At 39.5% G+C, this 18,107-nt stretch overlaps 1 protein-coding gene across 1 annotated transcript in view; it reads right to left on the minus strand.

Annotated features, from left to right (window-relative positions):
* Positions 1 to 18,107, minus strand: part of DPYD (dihydropyrimidine dehydrogenase) — a 594,355-nt gene that overhangs the window by 297,750 nt on the left and 278,498 nt on the right. Inside the window, exons 9-10 of the mRNA XM_060773944.2 lie at positions 9,738 to 9,845; positions 5,489 to 5,658 (exon numbers count right to left, since the gene is read on the minus strand). Of these exons, the coding sequence (XP_060629927.2) occupies positions 5,489 to 5,658; positions 9,738 to 9,845 (278 nt within the window). The remainder of the gene's footprint in view (positions 1 to 5,488; positions 5,659 to 9,737; positions 9,846 to 18,107) is intronic.

An 18,107-nucleotide genomic window follows, 5' to 3' on the forward strand; every position in this document is an offset into this window, starting at 1 on the left:
CGAATTTAATAAGGAACAAATAGACTTCCTCGGATACAGGATCTCCCAGGGAGGGGTGGCAATGGATCCTTCAAAGGTGGAGGATGTCAGGGGATGGGGACCTCCCAAAACACGCAAACAGTTACAGTCTTTCTTAGGGTTTGTGAACTTTTATCGAGTGTTCATAAAATACTTTGCTCAGGAGGTGCTGCCCCTCACTGAATTGCTGAAGACAAAGGGGAGGGGGGAGACGCTAAGGGTGCGGTCCCCGGGAGCAAAATTGAATTGGTCAGCAGAATGCCAGAGGGCTTTCGAGGAACTGAAATGCAGATTCACAGAAGAACCTGTCCTAATCCACCCCGATCTGACTAAGCAATTTGTAATCCATTGTGACGCATCGGATTGGGCCTATGGGGCAGCGTTGATGCAAAGGGAGCCGGAGGGGAGGTTGAAGCCATGTGGGTTCATTTCAAAAAAGTTCAGCAAAGCTGAGCGAAACTGGCCGGTGTGGGAGAAGGAAGCCCTGTCAATCCTAAGAGCTCTGGAGACATGGAGGCATTTGTTAGAGGGAAGCGGCATACCCTTTGAGGTATGGACCGACCATAAAAACCTACAATATATCACTTCACCCAGGAAATTGTCAGCAAAACAAATAAGATGGGGGCAGTTCTTCAGCAGATTCGATTTCCAGCTGAAGTTTCACAAGGGGAGACAAAATGTGGTGGCAGACACATTGTCACGTATGCTGGAGGATGAAGGGAGGGGGCAAGACCCAAAGGGGAGTATTTTCTCGGAGCGGCAGTGGGGCATGGCGGTGCAGACCAGGGCACAAGCGGAACGCAGTCAGAGACTGGTGAGGGTAGAGAGCAAGGACGGGGGATGGGAGGAGGAGATAAGACAGGCATGCAAGAAGGATGAGTGGCTGGAGAGGAACAAGGAAAAGGTGGAATGGAAGGGTGGATTGGGGTTTGTAAACAAGAAGGTATACATCCCAGTCAGCCTGCGGGAAAAAATGATGATCAGATGCCATGACAATAAGGGGGCAGGACACTCGGGGGTTACGAAAACCCTGAAGTTACTGGCATGCCAATGTTGGTGGCCCGGGATGAGGGGTGATACTAAATCATATGTATCCCGATGTAACACATGTGCAAAGAACAAAGTACCCACGCAAAAGCCAACAGGGTTGTTGCAGAGGGTAGCAGAGCCGTCGAAGCCATGGAGTGTGATTGCTAGGGATTTTGTAGGTGAACTCCCGAATAGCCGGGGTCAGCGCTACATATGGACAGTGATGGACTTATTCTCAAAACAGGCACATTTCGTGGCGCTGCCTAGATTGCCATCTGCGGAAAGGTTGGCTGAGCTATTTATCAAACACATATATCGGTTGCATGGATGTCCCGATCAGGTGATCAGCGATCGAGGGGTGCAGTTTACGGCACGTTTCTGGGAAAAGTTCATGCAACTGATGGGGGTGGAAAGGACCCTGAGTTCAGCATTCCATCCTATGACCAATGGGGGGGGGGGGTTGAGCGCACTCAGCAGACGTTGGGATTATTCCTAAGGACATACACAAATCATTGCCAGAACGACTGGGCAGACCTTATCCCATATGCAGAAGTCGCATACAATGGGGCTTGTCACGCATCCACAGGGAAATCCCCCTTTGAAATAGTCTACGGTATGGAGGTAGCCCCTTTGCCTAAGCTAAAGGAGGGGTGGCCAGACAAGGTGAGGGCGAGTTGGGAGGAGGTAGTGAAATCACTCAGAGAAGCCCAATGGAGGTATAAGTTATTTGCGGATAGAAAAAGGAGGGAAGGAGACAGATTGGAGGAAGGGGATTTAGTATGGTTGAGCACCAAAAATCTCAAGCTGGATGCCCCGTCCAGGAAATTATCTCCCAAATACATTGGGCTGTTTAGAATCTCCAGTAAAATCAATGATGTCACATATACGTTGCAACTACCGAAGGTTTTGGGGAAGATACACCCAATGTTTCACTGTAGCTTGTTGAAAAAGTATCAAGGTTCACTGGATGAGGAAGGAATATAGTAGTGACATGTATTTCCATTCCAGGAAGAAGAGGAGGAGGAGGAGGACGTCATGTCAGGAACCGGTTTCCAGGCCTTGAATCTTGGCGCAAAAAACCAGGATCATGACATGGGATGCTGATAAGGATGTGCAGCTGGTGGCCTTGGGGGGAAGCAGTTGGTATTTGGCGGGGAATATTGCGTGGGATTCTCGGTTGGCGGGAAGGGGGAATTCAATTGTGAGGGAGGGTATATAAGGGTTGAACCGCGGCTGCCGGCCAATCCTGGCTTTCTTCGTGTATGAATGTCCAGCAGTAAAAGTTCCTGATTGATTACGGATTGGCGTCCTGTGTCGTTATTGGGAGCGGCTGCTGTGAGCTTACACACACACACACACACACACACACTCACATATATATATGGAATTATACTTAAAATGTACTTGTTCTGACTTACAACCAATTCAACTTAAGAACAAACTTACAGAACCTATCTTGTGCATAACTTGGGGACCTCCTGTATCTATTTTAGTTGGAACATAGGGTGTCATTGATGTCAATTATTCAATAATTCATTATCTATAACCTAATAATTACAATAAAGCAAGCCCACCACCATCCATAAATTAAAGCTTTCATAATAAAATAAATATACATTTGGGCACATTTATTTTTAATTCAAGAATTATGTCATAAAGAAGTGTAAAATTCAAGTGACTACATTACTTCAAGAGGCACAGACCATACTGGATCCTTTTGAAGTATGGGTTGAATAAAAGGCTCGAGCATTTTAAGTAGAATGACACATAAATTGTTACTGGGCAGTTAATCCATAGCTAGGGGAAAACTAAAATAAAAGGTCAGAAAACATAATCACAGCTCTCATTAATCTAATTTCTAAATGCAGCGACAGTGAATGTCCAAATGATAATTCAAACAAACAGCAAACAAAGCAAACAAAAACACAGTGAGAGGTGCCTGAATTTCTGGGAGTACCCATGCTTCCTGATTAGAAAGCCAATGGTCCAATCTGTATAATGATCAGCTAAAGGATATTAAATGTGAGAACTGGGATCTTAGTCAAGGCCATGAAAGTTATCCCATAACTCAGCTTCACTAGCTTGGGTCAAAATAAGGATAATGTCGCATATTTTTAAGACCACCTAAACAGTTGGCAGCAATGTTTTATTTCAAGTGTCCAGTACAGGATTATTAACAATGACAAGGTTAAACCAATTAAGGGTAAGACAGTTTTATTACTTTCCAGTGTCTTCCTGAGGGGAAACGTTTTCACTGTTGTATAATTTTAAGCTGCATGAAAGTTTTCTGGCAACAGAAAACTCTCCCCATCAATGACATGAACTCAGTGTGAATTAAATAAAAATGCCAGACACTCATTCATTTTAGTGTTTCAGGGCCAATTCCAAAATGGATTAAATTAAGTGTTTACCATGGCTGAAAGAATACAAAGAACCCATCATGCTAAAAGTGCTGTCACTCCTATTGTGCATACAATACACGAAAAAAACCAAGAAGGACCACGAAAAGTAACATTGCACTGAGGAAAGTCACGAAAGATGTGTTGCACGAGGATCCTTCCTCTGGTCTAATGCAGCATATTAGGACCAAACTACACATTACATGCAGCTGGAGATAGCCTTCCTTTGATTCTTTATTCACTGGGTTTTCTTACAAAAGAAAAGTGGTCATGGTTCATTTTACAAAAGAAAAGTGGTAAACGGAAACATTTTTTTTCATTACTCAAAGAGTTTGGGATTTTACTTTGATGTTATTTACGCTTATATATACCATATTTACTCAATTGTAAGAAGGCATAGATTGTAAGAAGCACCTTAATTTCAGTACCATGACCAGCAACAAAAATACATAAAGTACACCTGCGATTCTAAAATGCACTCAATTTTAGATATGTTCATATAGGAAAAAACTGTGTCTTAGAATTGAAGAAATGCAGTATATTGATTATATCTATTGTCCATCTGATCTGCATTGTGTTTGCATTTTATGTTTATGATTTATTTTGCAATTGCATTGTACGGTTTTGAAATTTGTTGTTCCTCCTTTCTTCACATGCACACACATACATATATTACATTGCACGCCTCTGTTTGTTTTATTGTAAAGTGTTATTTATGCTTGATGGAGCTATATATATAAATGATATGATGACAATGATGACAACAATAACAATGTTTTTAATTTCCATTTTCACCAAAAATCATTCTGTTCAAACTTTGCCTTCCCTCTCTCCCCTCTACAGTTATTTTTTCCTCTAGTAGGAAAAAAAGATTAAAGTTCTAGATTAGGGGTGAGGAAAAGTGTGGCCTGCAAACTGAATGCAACCCAAAACCTTTTCTGAAATTCCCTCTGAAGTCCATAGACTCCTAATTTTTAAAATAGTCAGGTGCAAATTCATCCTCCAAAAGACAAAAAAAAGTGCACCAATGGTAGTGGAGGAGATTCATTTACTTGCCACTTCCCATGAAAACTCATCAGAGTCACCAAAACTTATTTATTTATTTATTTATTTACAGCATTTTTACCCCACCCTTCTCAACACGTGGGGGGGGGGGGGACTCAGAGCAACTAACAAAGACAGCAATTCGATGCCACAATCAATAACACAGTATAAAACCATAAATACATACAGAGTTAAAACAACAGCAATTAATTATAACCAAATTATCATAACAGTCATTAAACAATACTCAGTCCACAAATCCACTGATAGAACCATAAAACTGTATCCTCATACATATTGTCTTGCCAATCAATTTCCAGTCAAAGTGCTGCTTTATGTTTATTGTTCAAAAGCCTGGTCCCAAAACCAAGATTTTTTTTTCAACTAAGGGTGAAGCAATCTAACATAAATTTATCCCTGTGGAGGTATAAAAATGTACCTTTCCACCAGTATGGTTTTATGCTCAGAAATATGGTCTTTCATCCATCTTAACCTTAATTGGTGTCTGAAACTCTTTCCTCAGTCATTGAAAGGCCATGTGTTAGGAAAGGAAGTTCTACCAGATCAGACACCTAGACACTGATAGACAACTGCTATTCTCAGCAAATATCTTATGTGTCTCAGGCCATGTAATCCAGTATCTCACTGCCATGTAATCCAGTATGTAAGATTATTTGCTTTGAACTGAATTATCCTGGCCAAGTGTTTCTTCTTTTTAGAAAAAGGAGTGTTGTGGTGGAAAATGCAAGCTCCAAGTGAAACAAGTGGTCTAGGGGGATAAAGTTGAAGTTGCAACTTCTTCTACTCACCCACCTAACTACCACAAATTGCAAACTCTCAAGACTACTCTTTGTTTTGTTACTCGGATTCAAAGAATGCTACACATGGCTGGGTGTGATGTGCAGAGTTTGACCGTGAACAATAGCCATAAATCAGTATTTCATACGTGAAGGTATTTAGGATTAGTACTTCCATTGTTTCAGTTACTTGAAATTTACCTCTTCAGGGACAGCCCGTATATTAGTAAATCCCTTTCGGAAGACCACAAAAATTCGGCGAGCACCACATCGCAAAGCTGACGTTGCACAGTCGAAAGCAGTGTCACCTGCTCCAAGAACAATCACTGTTCCCTGTATCGATGGCAGTGGAGAGCGACAGGCACACATTCCTGAATGATAAAAGGAAAACCCCATTTTCAAGGAGAAGGGGGAAAAAAACTATTTCTGCATGACAGCTCAAACGACACTTGTACTCGAAGCAGTGTAAAATTGCATCTTGCAGTTTCCGAGCATGGAGAGTCACTATCAAATTATTCTGCTTCATTGAAAGACAGTTTTATCCCCACTTTTAAGATATGCTCATACATGTAATTTCATAGTCAGTACCTTTAGCAGCATTGCCTTCCTGTCTTGGAAGGAAATAAAGTACAATGCACTGAGAAAGAGAGAAATTGTAGGGCCTTGTCAGATTGAGTGCAACTACTTTAAGTTCCTGGTATTCAAAAAATTAAACCTTTGACTCCTTTTTGGAGGCTTAAATATTCTTTGAGAAAGAGAAGGGCAAGTGAGAAAAGCCATGTTTCTTGAAAATCTGTGTACAGTGATAGACTGCATAGACAAAGGAATCCTGATCCAATTCCAGATATCTCTAGTTAAATGAGATTAAATATGAGAACTGAAAAACCACTGTTGGTTACAGATGACAGTAGTGACTTGCTGGAGCACTGCCTCCTCTCAGTGCTATGTAAAGGTCTGTTCTTGTGTTATGGTACTCGCAGGTGAATCTATGAGAGTATTTTCATGACAAGTTATATTCAGAGGGAGTATGTCTTTGTCTTCCTTGATGACAAGAGATGTGATTTAACTGGGGGTGCTTCCATACAGCATCAAATCACAGGTTTAATAGGTAAGGCAAAAACAACAACTCGGGACCTGAGAACAGGTCCTCACACAGAGCTGTATATCATGGGATTTTGTGCCCATGATGTCCGGATTTGCTGCTTTGTTCTGGGATGTAGAAGCCCGCAAGATGGCTGCCGCAGGACCTCCGCCAGAAATTTCAGCGGCTTTTTAAAAAATGTGCTGATGCAAATATGCACATTATTCATTATGAGTTTTGTCCCTGGGTTATACATGTTGCTTTGTCATTGGTTCTATCATAAATTCCTGTTGAAAGTTGAAAACTTTGTCATGGCAAGAGGGACATTGATCGCCACCCACCCATTTATCAACGTTTGTGAACAACAAACAAAAATTTTGCCATGCAATCAACTTTCCCCGTGTTTTTACAATAGAAGCAATGACGAACCAACATTTATAACCCAGGAACAAATCAACATTAAAAAAAACGTATTTTCTGAGTGCAGTCACATTCGAAGATCCAAATCTTTTGGCCAGAACCAGCATATTCCTGCACTTTTTTATCTCATGGTTTTTCAGCTTTGTAGTGATTCTTCCTGCATATTCAGTTGATGTTGTCTAGCCACCCTCCATTTTGAACTGGGAGCTCCTGGGATAATGGTACTGTGTTGATGGGCCCCGAGGTTACTAAGTGGCTTTCCATAGCTGACTGGGGATCCCTAGGTGTTTTTTAGAACATAACTGTATATAATGACTTCTTAAAAGTTGCCCCTCCATATCAGGGTTCTTTTTCCAGGACTCAACCATAAGTGGCTCAAAAATATTTGGGAAAAAAGTTACAAAAAGTAAACATTGATTTTGCCATGCACCAAGCACTATGCTAATGTGCTCTACCACCATTTCATAGATCTTCAGGTGTTCTCTGGCAATCATTTGAGTTGTTTGCCATTTTATATAAGGGACACCATTGTCTATAATGGGATTTGAGCATCCTCAGATTTTGGTATCCATTTGGGATCTTGGAACCGAACGCCAGAGGATAGTGAGGGGCGAATGTAAATTACTTTAAAATAGTAATAAATAAATTACTTTTTAAAATATAACTATCAAAGCTGTAATGCTGCAGTGTTGAGGAAATGGTTCAAAGAGTGAGGTTCACTACAGCCATGTAATGGCAGTGGTTTCTGACTGGGTGATGATTGTTGGATCAGAAAGAATGGTTGTGAATCTGGGTGTGAAACAGACTCCCACTATTAGACCCACAATCAAGAACTCCATCAATAACGAGGTTCACACTAGCAAACCCCACAGATAGGAAAGAATGCAAATCAGGGTCATGGACACAGAACAACTGACAATGATTTATAGGCATTACACTGAAATATATGAGAGTGACTCTACAAATAGGCACATGAACATGGGAGTTTGATAGTCACTTGAGTAGTTTTGAGGTCACTTTGTTCTCAGGGTGCTGATAAAGAAATATTTTAATATCAATTTTGCATTTTCCCCCAGTTTTTAAAATTCTAAAATGAGAATAATATAGTTGACTTGATACAACAATAACAAATGAGTATCCAGTATTGAGAAAAACCAACAAATGTTCAAAAAGCACATAATCCATACAATGTGATGCAGTTTAACAACAGGTAGAATGTAACTAACCATGGATTAAACAAATCACTGTAATTTTTAAAATGATACTATAAATAGCATAAACCTATAATCTGTAGGGTTTGTCATCGTTTCACACAGAAGTGTATGCTTTTCAACCATATCATCAATGGTCTATAATTCTTAACTTTTTGCTGTGCCAGTCCTGAATTTTCACAGCAAGGGTATAGAACCACAAGTATCAATTTCTTTGAAGAACAAAAAACTTTAAACACAAGTCTGTGAATATTATTTGTTTGGAGAAAAATTACTGTTACACACATGCCTATATAGTATAAAGAAACCTTTCCTCAATACAACACAGCATATAGCCAATTATTTCTCCACATTGATACTGCATGGGATTTCTTTTTCAGGGTTGATCAAAATGTTCATAAATGTTGTTGGAAGTGGAGGGATATATTTCCTAAATTTAACTACATGTTGAAGGAATCCTTTTTGTTTAGCTGAAGCGCTTTATTGCTATAAAAGGTAAAGGTAGTCCTCTGACATTAAGTCCAGTCATGTCTGACTCTGGGGTGTGGTGCTCATCTCCATTTCTAAGCTGAAGAGCCAGCATTGTCCGTAGACACCTCCAAGGTCATGTGGCTGGCATGACTGCATGGAGCGCCGTTACCTTCCCGCCGGAGCGGTACCTATTGATCTACTCACATTTGCATGTTTTCGAACTGCTAGGTTGGCAGAAGCTAGGGCTGACAGCAGAAGCTCATGCCGCTTCCCGGAATCGAACCTGTGACCTTTTGATCAACAAGCTCAGCAGCTCAGTGTTTAACCCACTGCGCCATCGGGGGCTATAATTTCCTTGAATATTTGTTGTTTCAATGTCCTTCATTTGGGTTGATGTTACAATGTTATATGGACAACTTAGTCAATGCTATCAAGAATATAAACACAATGAGACACAGCTTTAGATTTGTGCTAGTTACATTAGGATTAGGGACGGGGCCTGTCCCAAAAAGGGTTAAGATTTCTTCACATTAAGGTATCATTTTCCCCTATCATTTCCTTTCAGAGCAGAGATGCAACCTTACAGAAGGAGATGTTTCTCTCCTATGGCTATTTCATAAAAATCAAAGTGTAGGAAACAAACAATTGCCCTTTTAGATCTCGTTCTTCTGCAGTGAATAATGATAACCATTAATTGGCTACTACCATCTAAAAGGATGACAGTTATCCAAACGCCTTTAAAGTGGAGCTGGATCATCAAGCATACAAAGAATATAATATATCACTGAATATGAGACCATTTTTATAAATCCATGAATGGGAATATGCATATTCTAGAAGGGCCATGGCTTTATTTTCCCTCCTCTGAGTGAGATAGTAAGCACAGTCCATAAGTTGGCTTCACACTGTTTTCTGTTGTTCCTGTGCATACTTATAACATTTGTAGGGAAATCTTAAGTAATGATCTCTTATAGAATATACTAGCTTCAACATAAATGTAAATATCCTTTTTTGAAAAGGATATTTCAAAGTATGCTTTACCTATCAACTTTTGTATTGTGGCAGGTGTTGATTCTAAATATTACGATTCTTCTAGTTTTTGTACATTTGAAATATCATACTGCTTTTTTAAAAAAATTACATTATTGTTCTAGTGTACTGTTTTGTATAGCACTTTATGTACATGAAAATTTAGTATTCAAATATTTCACATATCATTTTTAAAAAAAGATAAATTCAAATTAATACAAAGGAAGCAGGGGACTACCTGATTTACTTGCCATAGCCACCATGGGCAGGAAATCTTTAGATGTGTAAAACCCTTCATCGATTCCCAGACCTTGAAATACAGGTTCTCTCTTAGGTTCTGGAAGACCTAACACAAAAATTGAAATGATGAGTGAGTTTTCTGTGGATATCAAGTATAGTAAGAAGAAGAAAAAACAGATAGGAAGATGTCTTCATCCTGTCACAATTGAATTTACTTATTATTTTTAGAGCAGAGAAAACAGCAAAGCATCTATGTATTTTGATAGAGTTTTTGCAATTTTCACATGTAAGAGTAAATATATGTATAGTACTTTAGATTGTTCAAAGTATGCCATGTATATTTCTGACAACCCTGTAAAGGAAACTGTTGCTGTTGTTGTTATCTGAGCAGACAAATGGTTGAGGGAGACGATGAACTACAAATGAGAAAAAAATGACTTTATAGCAGATGGAAGATTTCAGCTGAGAACTTCTGTATTCATAGATTGTCAAAAAAGTAAATTATTTTGGAATCTATATGCATTTTATAAGTGATTTGTAAAAGGACCTCTTCTTTTGATCACACACATTTCAGCACAAATATAACCTTACAAAATTGGGCCCATCTCTAGTTGTTAACAGTTTTGTGCACATTCAAAAATATCTACAAGGTGAGATCTTAAGTGAGATAGGAAAAGAGCTGGCAGTAGGAAATCTATCTGTTAATTATTCTGGCAGTTTCTCCTACTTTTGTGATAAATACTGGAGAGTTGCTATTATTTCACCCACAGGTAACCATTATATTTACCAATCCCCATGTCCACACAATAGTCTTTTTGTAAATTAAAAGTCTCTTCTATCACTTTACTACATAGAGATGTACACCAAGGACCATTTAAATTGAACCAGAGTTTTTAACTGGTAGAGTTAAGACATGAAATATTTCGCAAGAATGAAGGAACCTGGAAGATACTTGGATCTCAAGCCAGCAGGGTACACATACTTGGATGCCTGCCACATATTTTGCCAAGAGCAATCCCTTCAATGATACTAGCAAGGCAAAAGATGTAAACCTGTGCAATCTATGAAAACAAATATTTGTCACAATAACTTGGCTGTCCTTGAGCATGGGGAATGGAAAAGTGAAAAATAAAGACTGTTCCATTTTTCATTTCATGTTTGATTAGATTTCTTGGTCCAAGCATGTCTTAGGGCCCTTCTACACAGCCCTAAAACTTGGGCTAAAAACAGATTAGCCAAAGGATGTTTCAGGCTAATCCATTTCATCCTGGAGTAAAACTAATTTACTCAGTTTAATCCAGGTCTAAAAAACACCTCTAAAAGTTTGTAAGGTTCAGATCTTTAAAGGTGAGGGACCTGGGCTCAGTAAACACAGCCATCTCACTTCCTCAGGATCTCAAAAGTCCAGAAGAGAAGGATGGCACTGCCGCTACCCTCCCAGCCCCCTATTCCCTCCTCAAAACTTACCAGAGGGACCTGCCAGCCATGCAGACACCTCTGCAGAGCTTGGTAGTCTCAAAATAATATTCGGGAGGAGAGGGAGAATTCCCCTCCCCCCCCCCCACCCCACCTCCTGAAGCATTATTCTGATGTGACTACAAAACTCTCCAGAGGAGCCTGCGTGGCTGGCAGCAGGCCTCTCATGTAAGTTTTGCAGAAGGGAATAAGTATAGTAAAAGGAGGTGAGTATCATTTATTTTGGAAAGTTCCACAGCAAATGCTTTGAACGTCTAATCTTTAGTACTAATCAGAAGTGCTCAATTATTTTCCTCAAAATTGTACATAACAACAAGCATAAGGGTGCCTACTGTCTAGCCATATTACCACACCAGGGCTTTAAAGTGTGTAGTCCCACATTTCTGCCACCTGTAGTTTTCTGGAAAATGTTGTTTAGGGTGGGGCCCTGAATTCTCAGCTACAGAGGTCCTCACCTTCCCAAACTACATTTCCCAAAATTCTGCATGTGGAAGAAATGTGGGGCTGCCCACTTCAAAGCCTGAGTGTGATAACATAGTAAAGTAAGCGTAGGCTTAACTCCACATACGAGACCTTGTGCAACTTGGGTCTCAAATCACAAGAAACCCGTTTTATGTACAGTGCAACTTTTCATTATAGGCAACTTGGTAGAGGCGTTCTTTCTTGCTTTCCAAAGGAATGTTCCAGTGTTTACATGTTGAGTCAGCTATAGGCTATGCTCTGCTTCTGACCCTTAATATTTACTCCTTGTGAATTGTTTTGTACGCATCACTTTTAAAAAATCATAGGAGTTTCCAAAAAAAATATAAAAGATGCACCCTCACTCTACTCCGCATTAATCTGAGAGGAGAGAAAAGTTACACTCCCCCTTCCTCAGATCAGCTGCTTATTTTCCAGGAAAGGGGAAATTGTAGTAATTCAATCTTATTTCTAGGGAAATGTGGTTTCTCAGCATTATCAGTATGTGTGTGCGTGCGGAAAGCAGAGGTGGATCTGACTAAAGACTTGTTAACACAGAGTATTAGTAAGCCCTGGAGGAAAGCAATTCTAGAGGGGGAAAGACTTATTAATAAATTAAGAAGAAAATAAAAATGATGGTTTTTAAATGGCAAAGCCATTAAGCAGTTCTTTTAAATCAGTTTTTAACAAGGAAAAATAAGCAGATGTAACTGTGTACAATTAAGAAAGTAATGGACCAGATCCTGAGTTGCAGTTAAGGGTTCTTCAGCACAGCTTCTGGGAGGAGCTCTTGAGGTGTCTTGTACTTTATCACACAGCTGGTAAATGAAGAGGTTTTTTTTACCTTCTCCTAATTTGCAAACATTACTGTCAACTGAGAACTAGCCTCTCAAATTGCTAAACCTTTCACTGACACTCATGCTATGATAGCCATTAGAACATCTTGCTCAATTTGGAGATAAAACCCTTGGATTAAGGAATGTTTGTTTCAAATGAAGTAGGACCCCTTCTACACTGCCAGATAATCCATGTTATCAAAGCAGAAAATCCACATTATCTGATTTGAATAGAATTATTTTAGGGTCCATCCAGACAGGCCCCAAAATGCGGGGCTTTTGGGGCTTTTACCTGAGGCATCCAAATTACGCCTCAAGTAAAAGTGAATTTATTTGGGATAAAGCAGGTAAATCCTGCTTTGTCTCGAGTTAATTAAATAACCCATTAGATCTGGGCCTTTCTGAAAGGTCTGGCTATAATGAGGTATTGGACTCGTGGAGACTGACTCCTAGGTAGGCCTGTGACTACTCAGTGGTTAGTCCCCAAAGGCCTCTCAGTTTTTTGGGCTCCATGAGTCTGGAGAAGTGAGAGGACCCCCCCCCCCCAAAAGTCTTTAAATTTAAAAGAAAATTTGTCATGTGCCCATTATGTTGCTCTGACAGTCTTCCTGGTGCATAAAAATGATGCAGGAGGTGGGAGGGAGGAGTAAAATAGGGTAGTGTGGGGATTAAAACCCATGACAAAGCCAGATTTTTTTTTTGAAATTATTTTATTAATTATTTATTACAAAGAATCCAATATACCATTAGAAAATATAAATTCAAAATCAAAGCAAGTTTCTTAAACCTGCTTCGGCATGGGTTTAAGCCCTGTCTAGAGGTGCCCCAGTCTATGCTGCCATTCAGTTCAAAGCTGGATTCAGTTCAAAGCAGTGAATTTTATACAGCTGTATAGAAAGGGCCTGGGTGAAAAGATACATAGTATTGATAGTGATAGTGATTATGAACAGTGTAACTTTTGTTTGCTTAAAAAAAAAGAACACATATAGTTAGGACGAGGAGCAGGGCCTTCTCGGTGGTGGCCCCTCACCTGTGGAACTCACTCACCAGGGAGATTAAATCAGCGACCTCCCTTTTGTCGTTCAGAAAAAAAAAACTGAAGACCTGGATATGGGACCAAGCTTTTGGACACTCTGGCAGCTAAAGGAAAGACCCGACGATAAACAGGAACTGACGGAATGGAATGGCTGTACAGAACTCTGAACACTGAGCATGAGATTGTTTACTATGTATTGATGATTTTAATCTGTTAATTGTTTAAATTGCTTTTATGTATGTTTGTATAACTGATATAGGCATTGTATTGTGCCTTCGTCTGTAAGCCGCCCTGAGTCCCCCTTCAGGGGTGAGAAGGGCGGGGTAGAAGTAACTGAAATAAATAAATAATACTCTGTATCCATGGATTCTGCATCCATTATTCCAACCAGCTATGGCTTGAAAATACCCTCGAAAACAAACCATACATTTTGGGGTAATTTGCCATTTTATATGTAAGATACCATTTTACTAGGCCATTGTATATAATGGAATAGCCATGGATTTGGATATCCATGAAGGTGGGGGAGGTACTGGGACCAAACCCCAGAAGATCTCAAGGGCCCATTCTACATCAAAGTTCTATTTTAAAACAGCACTTAATTAATGCTATTGTTAGGGAGAGAAAAAAAGGATAGCAAAGAAATATTTAAATAAAAGATGAAAACTGCACACTAATATATAAAAAGAATGATCTTGCAGAAAGGGTTAAGTGTTAAATGTGAAAAGAGGGGGATTACTAAGCATTTATCTGAAAATATAACTAATGCCATTGAACCATAGTCAGATCCCCCCTCCATGCTAGTAACAGTAGGAGATGTCTTTCCCCACCTCTCGCTCCACAAGACACTCACAGAGTGATGTGTTGGCATTCATTTTAATTTTTAAAAGGTTGTGAAATGAATGGACAGACATATATATGCATTAGTGATTAAAATAAATAGTGTATGCCAAGTTAGACAAGCCAGCTGAAGCCTGTGGATGGAAACAAGCCTGACAGCTAGCCAACATGGTTTGTGTGTCTATTCCGATAATTACAAATCCAGGATGGAGCCAGATTACTGCCATTATATGTGAGAGCACACGTATACATATTTGTCTATAGAATCTGCTCACTTTTACATTTGTTAACACTGAATCAACAATAACAGAAGTGCAATGTTATACACTACATTAAAAAAGAACTTGAATACTTCAATGTTAGATTAAATTGCAGAACGGTGAATAAGTAATGTGTGGGAAAACTAATAATTGAAAACATTACTGCTGAATTGCCACCTCAATTTGGATCACCAAGACAAGATGAGTTGTGGGCCTGTGATGGTCCAACTCTGAAAGAACACACAGAGATAATCATCAGGCTGCCGATGAACAGAAATTATGAAGGAAGCTATTGATGAGAAATAGTGCTTCTTCTTTTCATGAGGGTATAAATTATACATGGACATACTTCAGCCCTCCAGGTGTTTTGGACTCCAATTCCCACAATTCCTAACAGGAGGTAAGCTGGCTGGGATTTCTTGGAGTTGAAGTCCAAACACCTGGAGGAGTGAAGTTTACCCACACCTGGTTTAGACACCTTAATAACAATAAGTGGCATTGATCATAATTCATCTATATCTATGAAGATGCCAATTCTCATAAAATTGGTTCTTGACATTTCTAGATCTCTGTATATCTTTAAAACATTCAGGACTTCATCAGATGGAGATCCATAAGCCCAGGACAGTGGGAGAATCTGTGGACAGTATTGTGAATAAGTGGGGCAGAGGGAAAACTGTTGAGCAAAACCCTACATCGCCCTATTACCATCCCACACTGCTTCCGATCTATCCCCTGGCTTTGAGCTGCGCTGACCCCAATTAGGTCAATGGGAACATGGGTACTCACCCATGTTCTCAAGGCAGTCACCCATGTTCTCTGAGACATAGCTGAGATGGAGCCCTGCCAGAAGTACCCCTGTGTGATTTGATGGGCTCCCGCAGGCTCCCTTCTGGCCGCATGTCAGCAGCACCCTAGGATGGGGGGAAAGCACTGTCTGATAGGGTCCTTAGTTGCATATCCTGACACACACACACCCCACAAATCCATTTTAAGAGCAAGCAGCTGTATTAAGAAATGAAGGTTTGTTCAATTGCTAGTCAGGGTAAAGGGGGATTATTGTTTGACCTCCTCAAACCAGCAAAAAAGGCAGCAGTGAAGATTTGTGACAAAGGTCCTGTTTCTGGCTGGTAAATGGGGCCTGGAACTATGCTTTTTTTGCCCTTTGCACCCTGTGGTGAATTCCCTACCTGTTAGGCAAGAAAAGCTCAGAAAAGTAGGCCCAGGAAGTTCAGCAGCCATTTTAGAAGGGTGCCTGGGGCATCCATCTTAGAATCTCATTTCCTGGAAGGGGTGGTGCTTAGGAGCAGCTTGGAGGGAAATGAGGGAAGTGTGTGATTGGCTGGGAGAGAGTGGGTGGAGCTCAACTGGGGAAAAGGAAAAAAATGACTTTAAGGGTACGTTTTAAAACCTGACAGCTCAGTGAGGGTCTGTGTATCAAAGAAGAAGTGGGTTGGTTTGGTATGAAGAAGAGAAGAGTTAGTGAAGCCAGAAGTTGGTCAGTTAGTCAACAGAATTAGTTAGTGAGAAGATTTTATAGCTATTGGGAAGGATAGCTGGTGGAGTGGAGAGACAGATCCAGAATGAAAGGACTACCTCTGTGGAGTTTAGCAATACTAGGCAGAGAGGAATCCTGTCAGTAGTTTCTGGAGAGAGTGAGGAGTGTTATTTGCAACTGAGTTTTGAAGTGTTTAAAGAAACCATATGCTTTATTCGACATTGAAATCGCTAAGCTTAAAGCCTGTATTGTTCAAGTTCTCTCAAATAAACAACATTGTTCTTTGTTCACAACAACTGCCTCACATGTGCCTATGTGTGAGAAGTTTTAAATAAATTTACAGACATCAAAGTTTACATGGTGGCAGCATGTATTTTTAATAGGAATCTCTTTATTGTTACCTCAGAGTACAAAGCCTGAGTGCGAATCCAGCACATCCTAGCCTAAAGATACCTCAAGACAAGGCAAGGGCTTGACATTTCTTTTAAGTGGGGTGGTAGCCAGTATTCTGTTAAAAGGTTTTTCCTGTCAGAAGAGTGCTCCAGCTTATTCAGCTTTTGATTTTACTTAAATAAGTCCACAAGCCTTTACATTTGGTTAGCAGCTTTTGGGATTTCTTCACAAAAAAGTCCCCTAACCTTTACACACCCTAATCAGAAGCTGAATAGATTTCCTTCATTTGAGGCAGTTCTTAACTGTTAAGATTGGGGCCATTTATGGTTGCGACCATATATTGTTACTTAATGCATGGCAGTTACAGATCTGTAACTAGTTACGAATGTGTTGTGGCAAAAAAGAATGTCACCCAATGCCTTTATCGTCTTGAAACTGAAAGCTATATTAGAGGATACTTTAAGAGCATTATGAATTTTAATATTTAAAATGCTTTTGAATGACACTTGGCATATAAAAAGATATTGGTAACTTTCTTAAACAAAAAATGTAGTCATGAGGCATATTGGAGAGTGAGAGATCAAAATCTGAAAGAGAGCCAGTAGTTATGCTAGAAAGACCTCATTTGGTAATGAACAATTCAAATAATCAAACTTTCAGAGAGATATAAAATATTGATATTATCACCCCACAGATACCAAGGACAGAAACATTATGAAGTAAAACAATCAATAGATGGGAAGAACATAAAAGAACAACCACACAGAAAGACACAATCTGCATTTTTTAAAATTATTATTGAGAGAAATAATGTCTAAGGAGGGAAAATGTTACCTGAGTAGATACATCATTTGGATACACTATCCACACAAGAGAATATTTTGAAGAGGTATTGGAAATTGTGTTCTTTATTTTTTAGTACAGAACAGTTAGCAAAACATACAGGAATCATATATTTTTGAAATACAGACTATCTCAAATGCAGAGGTCACCAGGCATTTTAAAAACTTAGATCACACAACATATTTTTGCCATCACTATCACACAAATAAATAATCCTGACTGCTGGAAAAGAAAGAATAATCCCTAACTCAGTTGGTTTCTTGCATTCAATGGCTGAATCTACATAAGCACAGTAACCCCAAACATGTGGAGGCCAGGGGCATTTCCTTTTATGCTTTCATATTTTTGTCATTTTTTTTTAAGAATAGTGCCTAGGCCACAAGCTAAGTTACACATTATTAGAGCCCAGAAACACAGTATGAAAGAGAACAGAATAATTCAGTCTCCCTTGCAAGTACCAATGTAAGAAATACTTATTTTATCTTCAGAAAAAGAATATTTTGAAGCTATACCATTGCATATGAAGTTTTTTCACATAAACAACTACTATTTCCACTTCAGAGACAACAAGAACATTAATCAAACATGCACGAAAACACGTACTCTACATTCAGATTGCCAAAGTGTCACATAATGTTCTTGGATGCCCTGATCACTTCAACAAGCCTATTTAGCGGTGCTGGAGAACGATTGTACATACATACAAGAACCTGTTTCATTCCTAACA

The sequence above is a fragment of the Anolis sagrei genome, chromosome 4 (genome assembly GCF_037176765.1).
Source record: "Anolis sagrei isolate rAnoSag1 chromosome 4, rAnoSag1.mat, whole genome shotgun sequence".
Lineage (NCBI taxonomy): Eukaryota > Metazoa > Chordata > Lepidosauria > Squamata > Dactyloidae > Anolis > Anolis sagrei.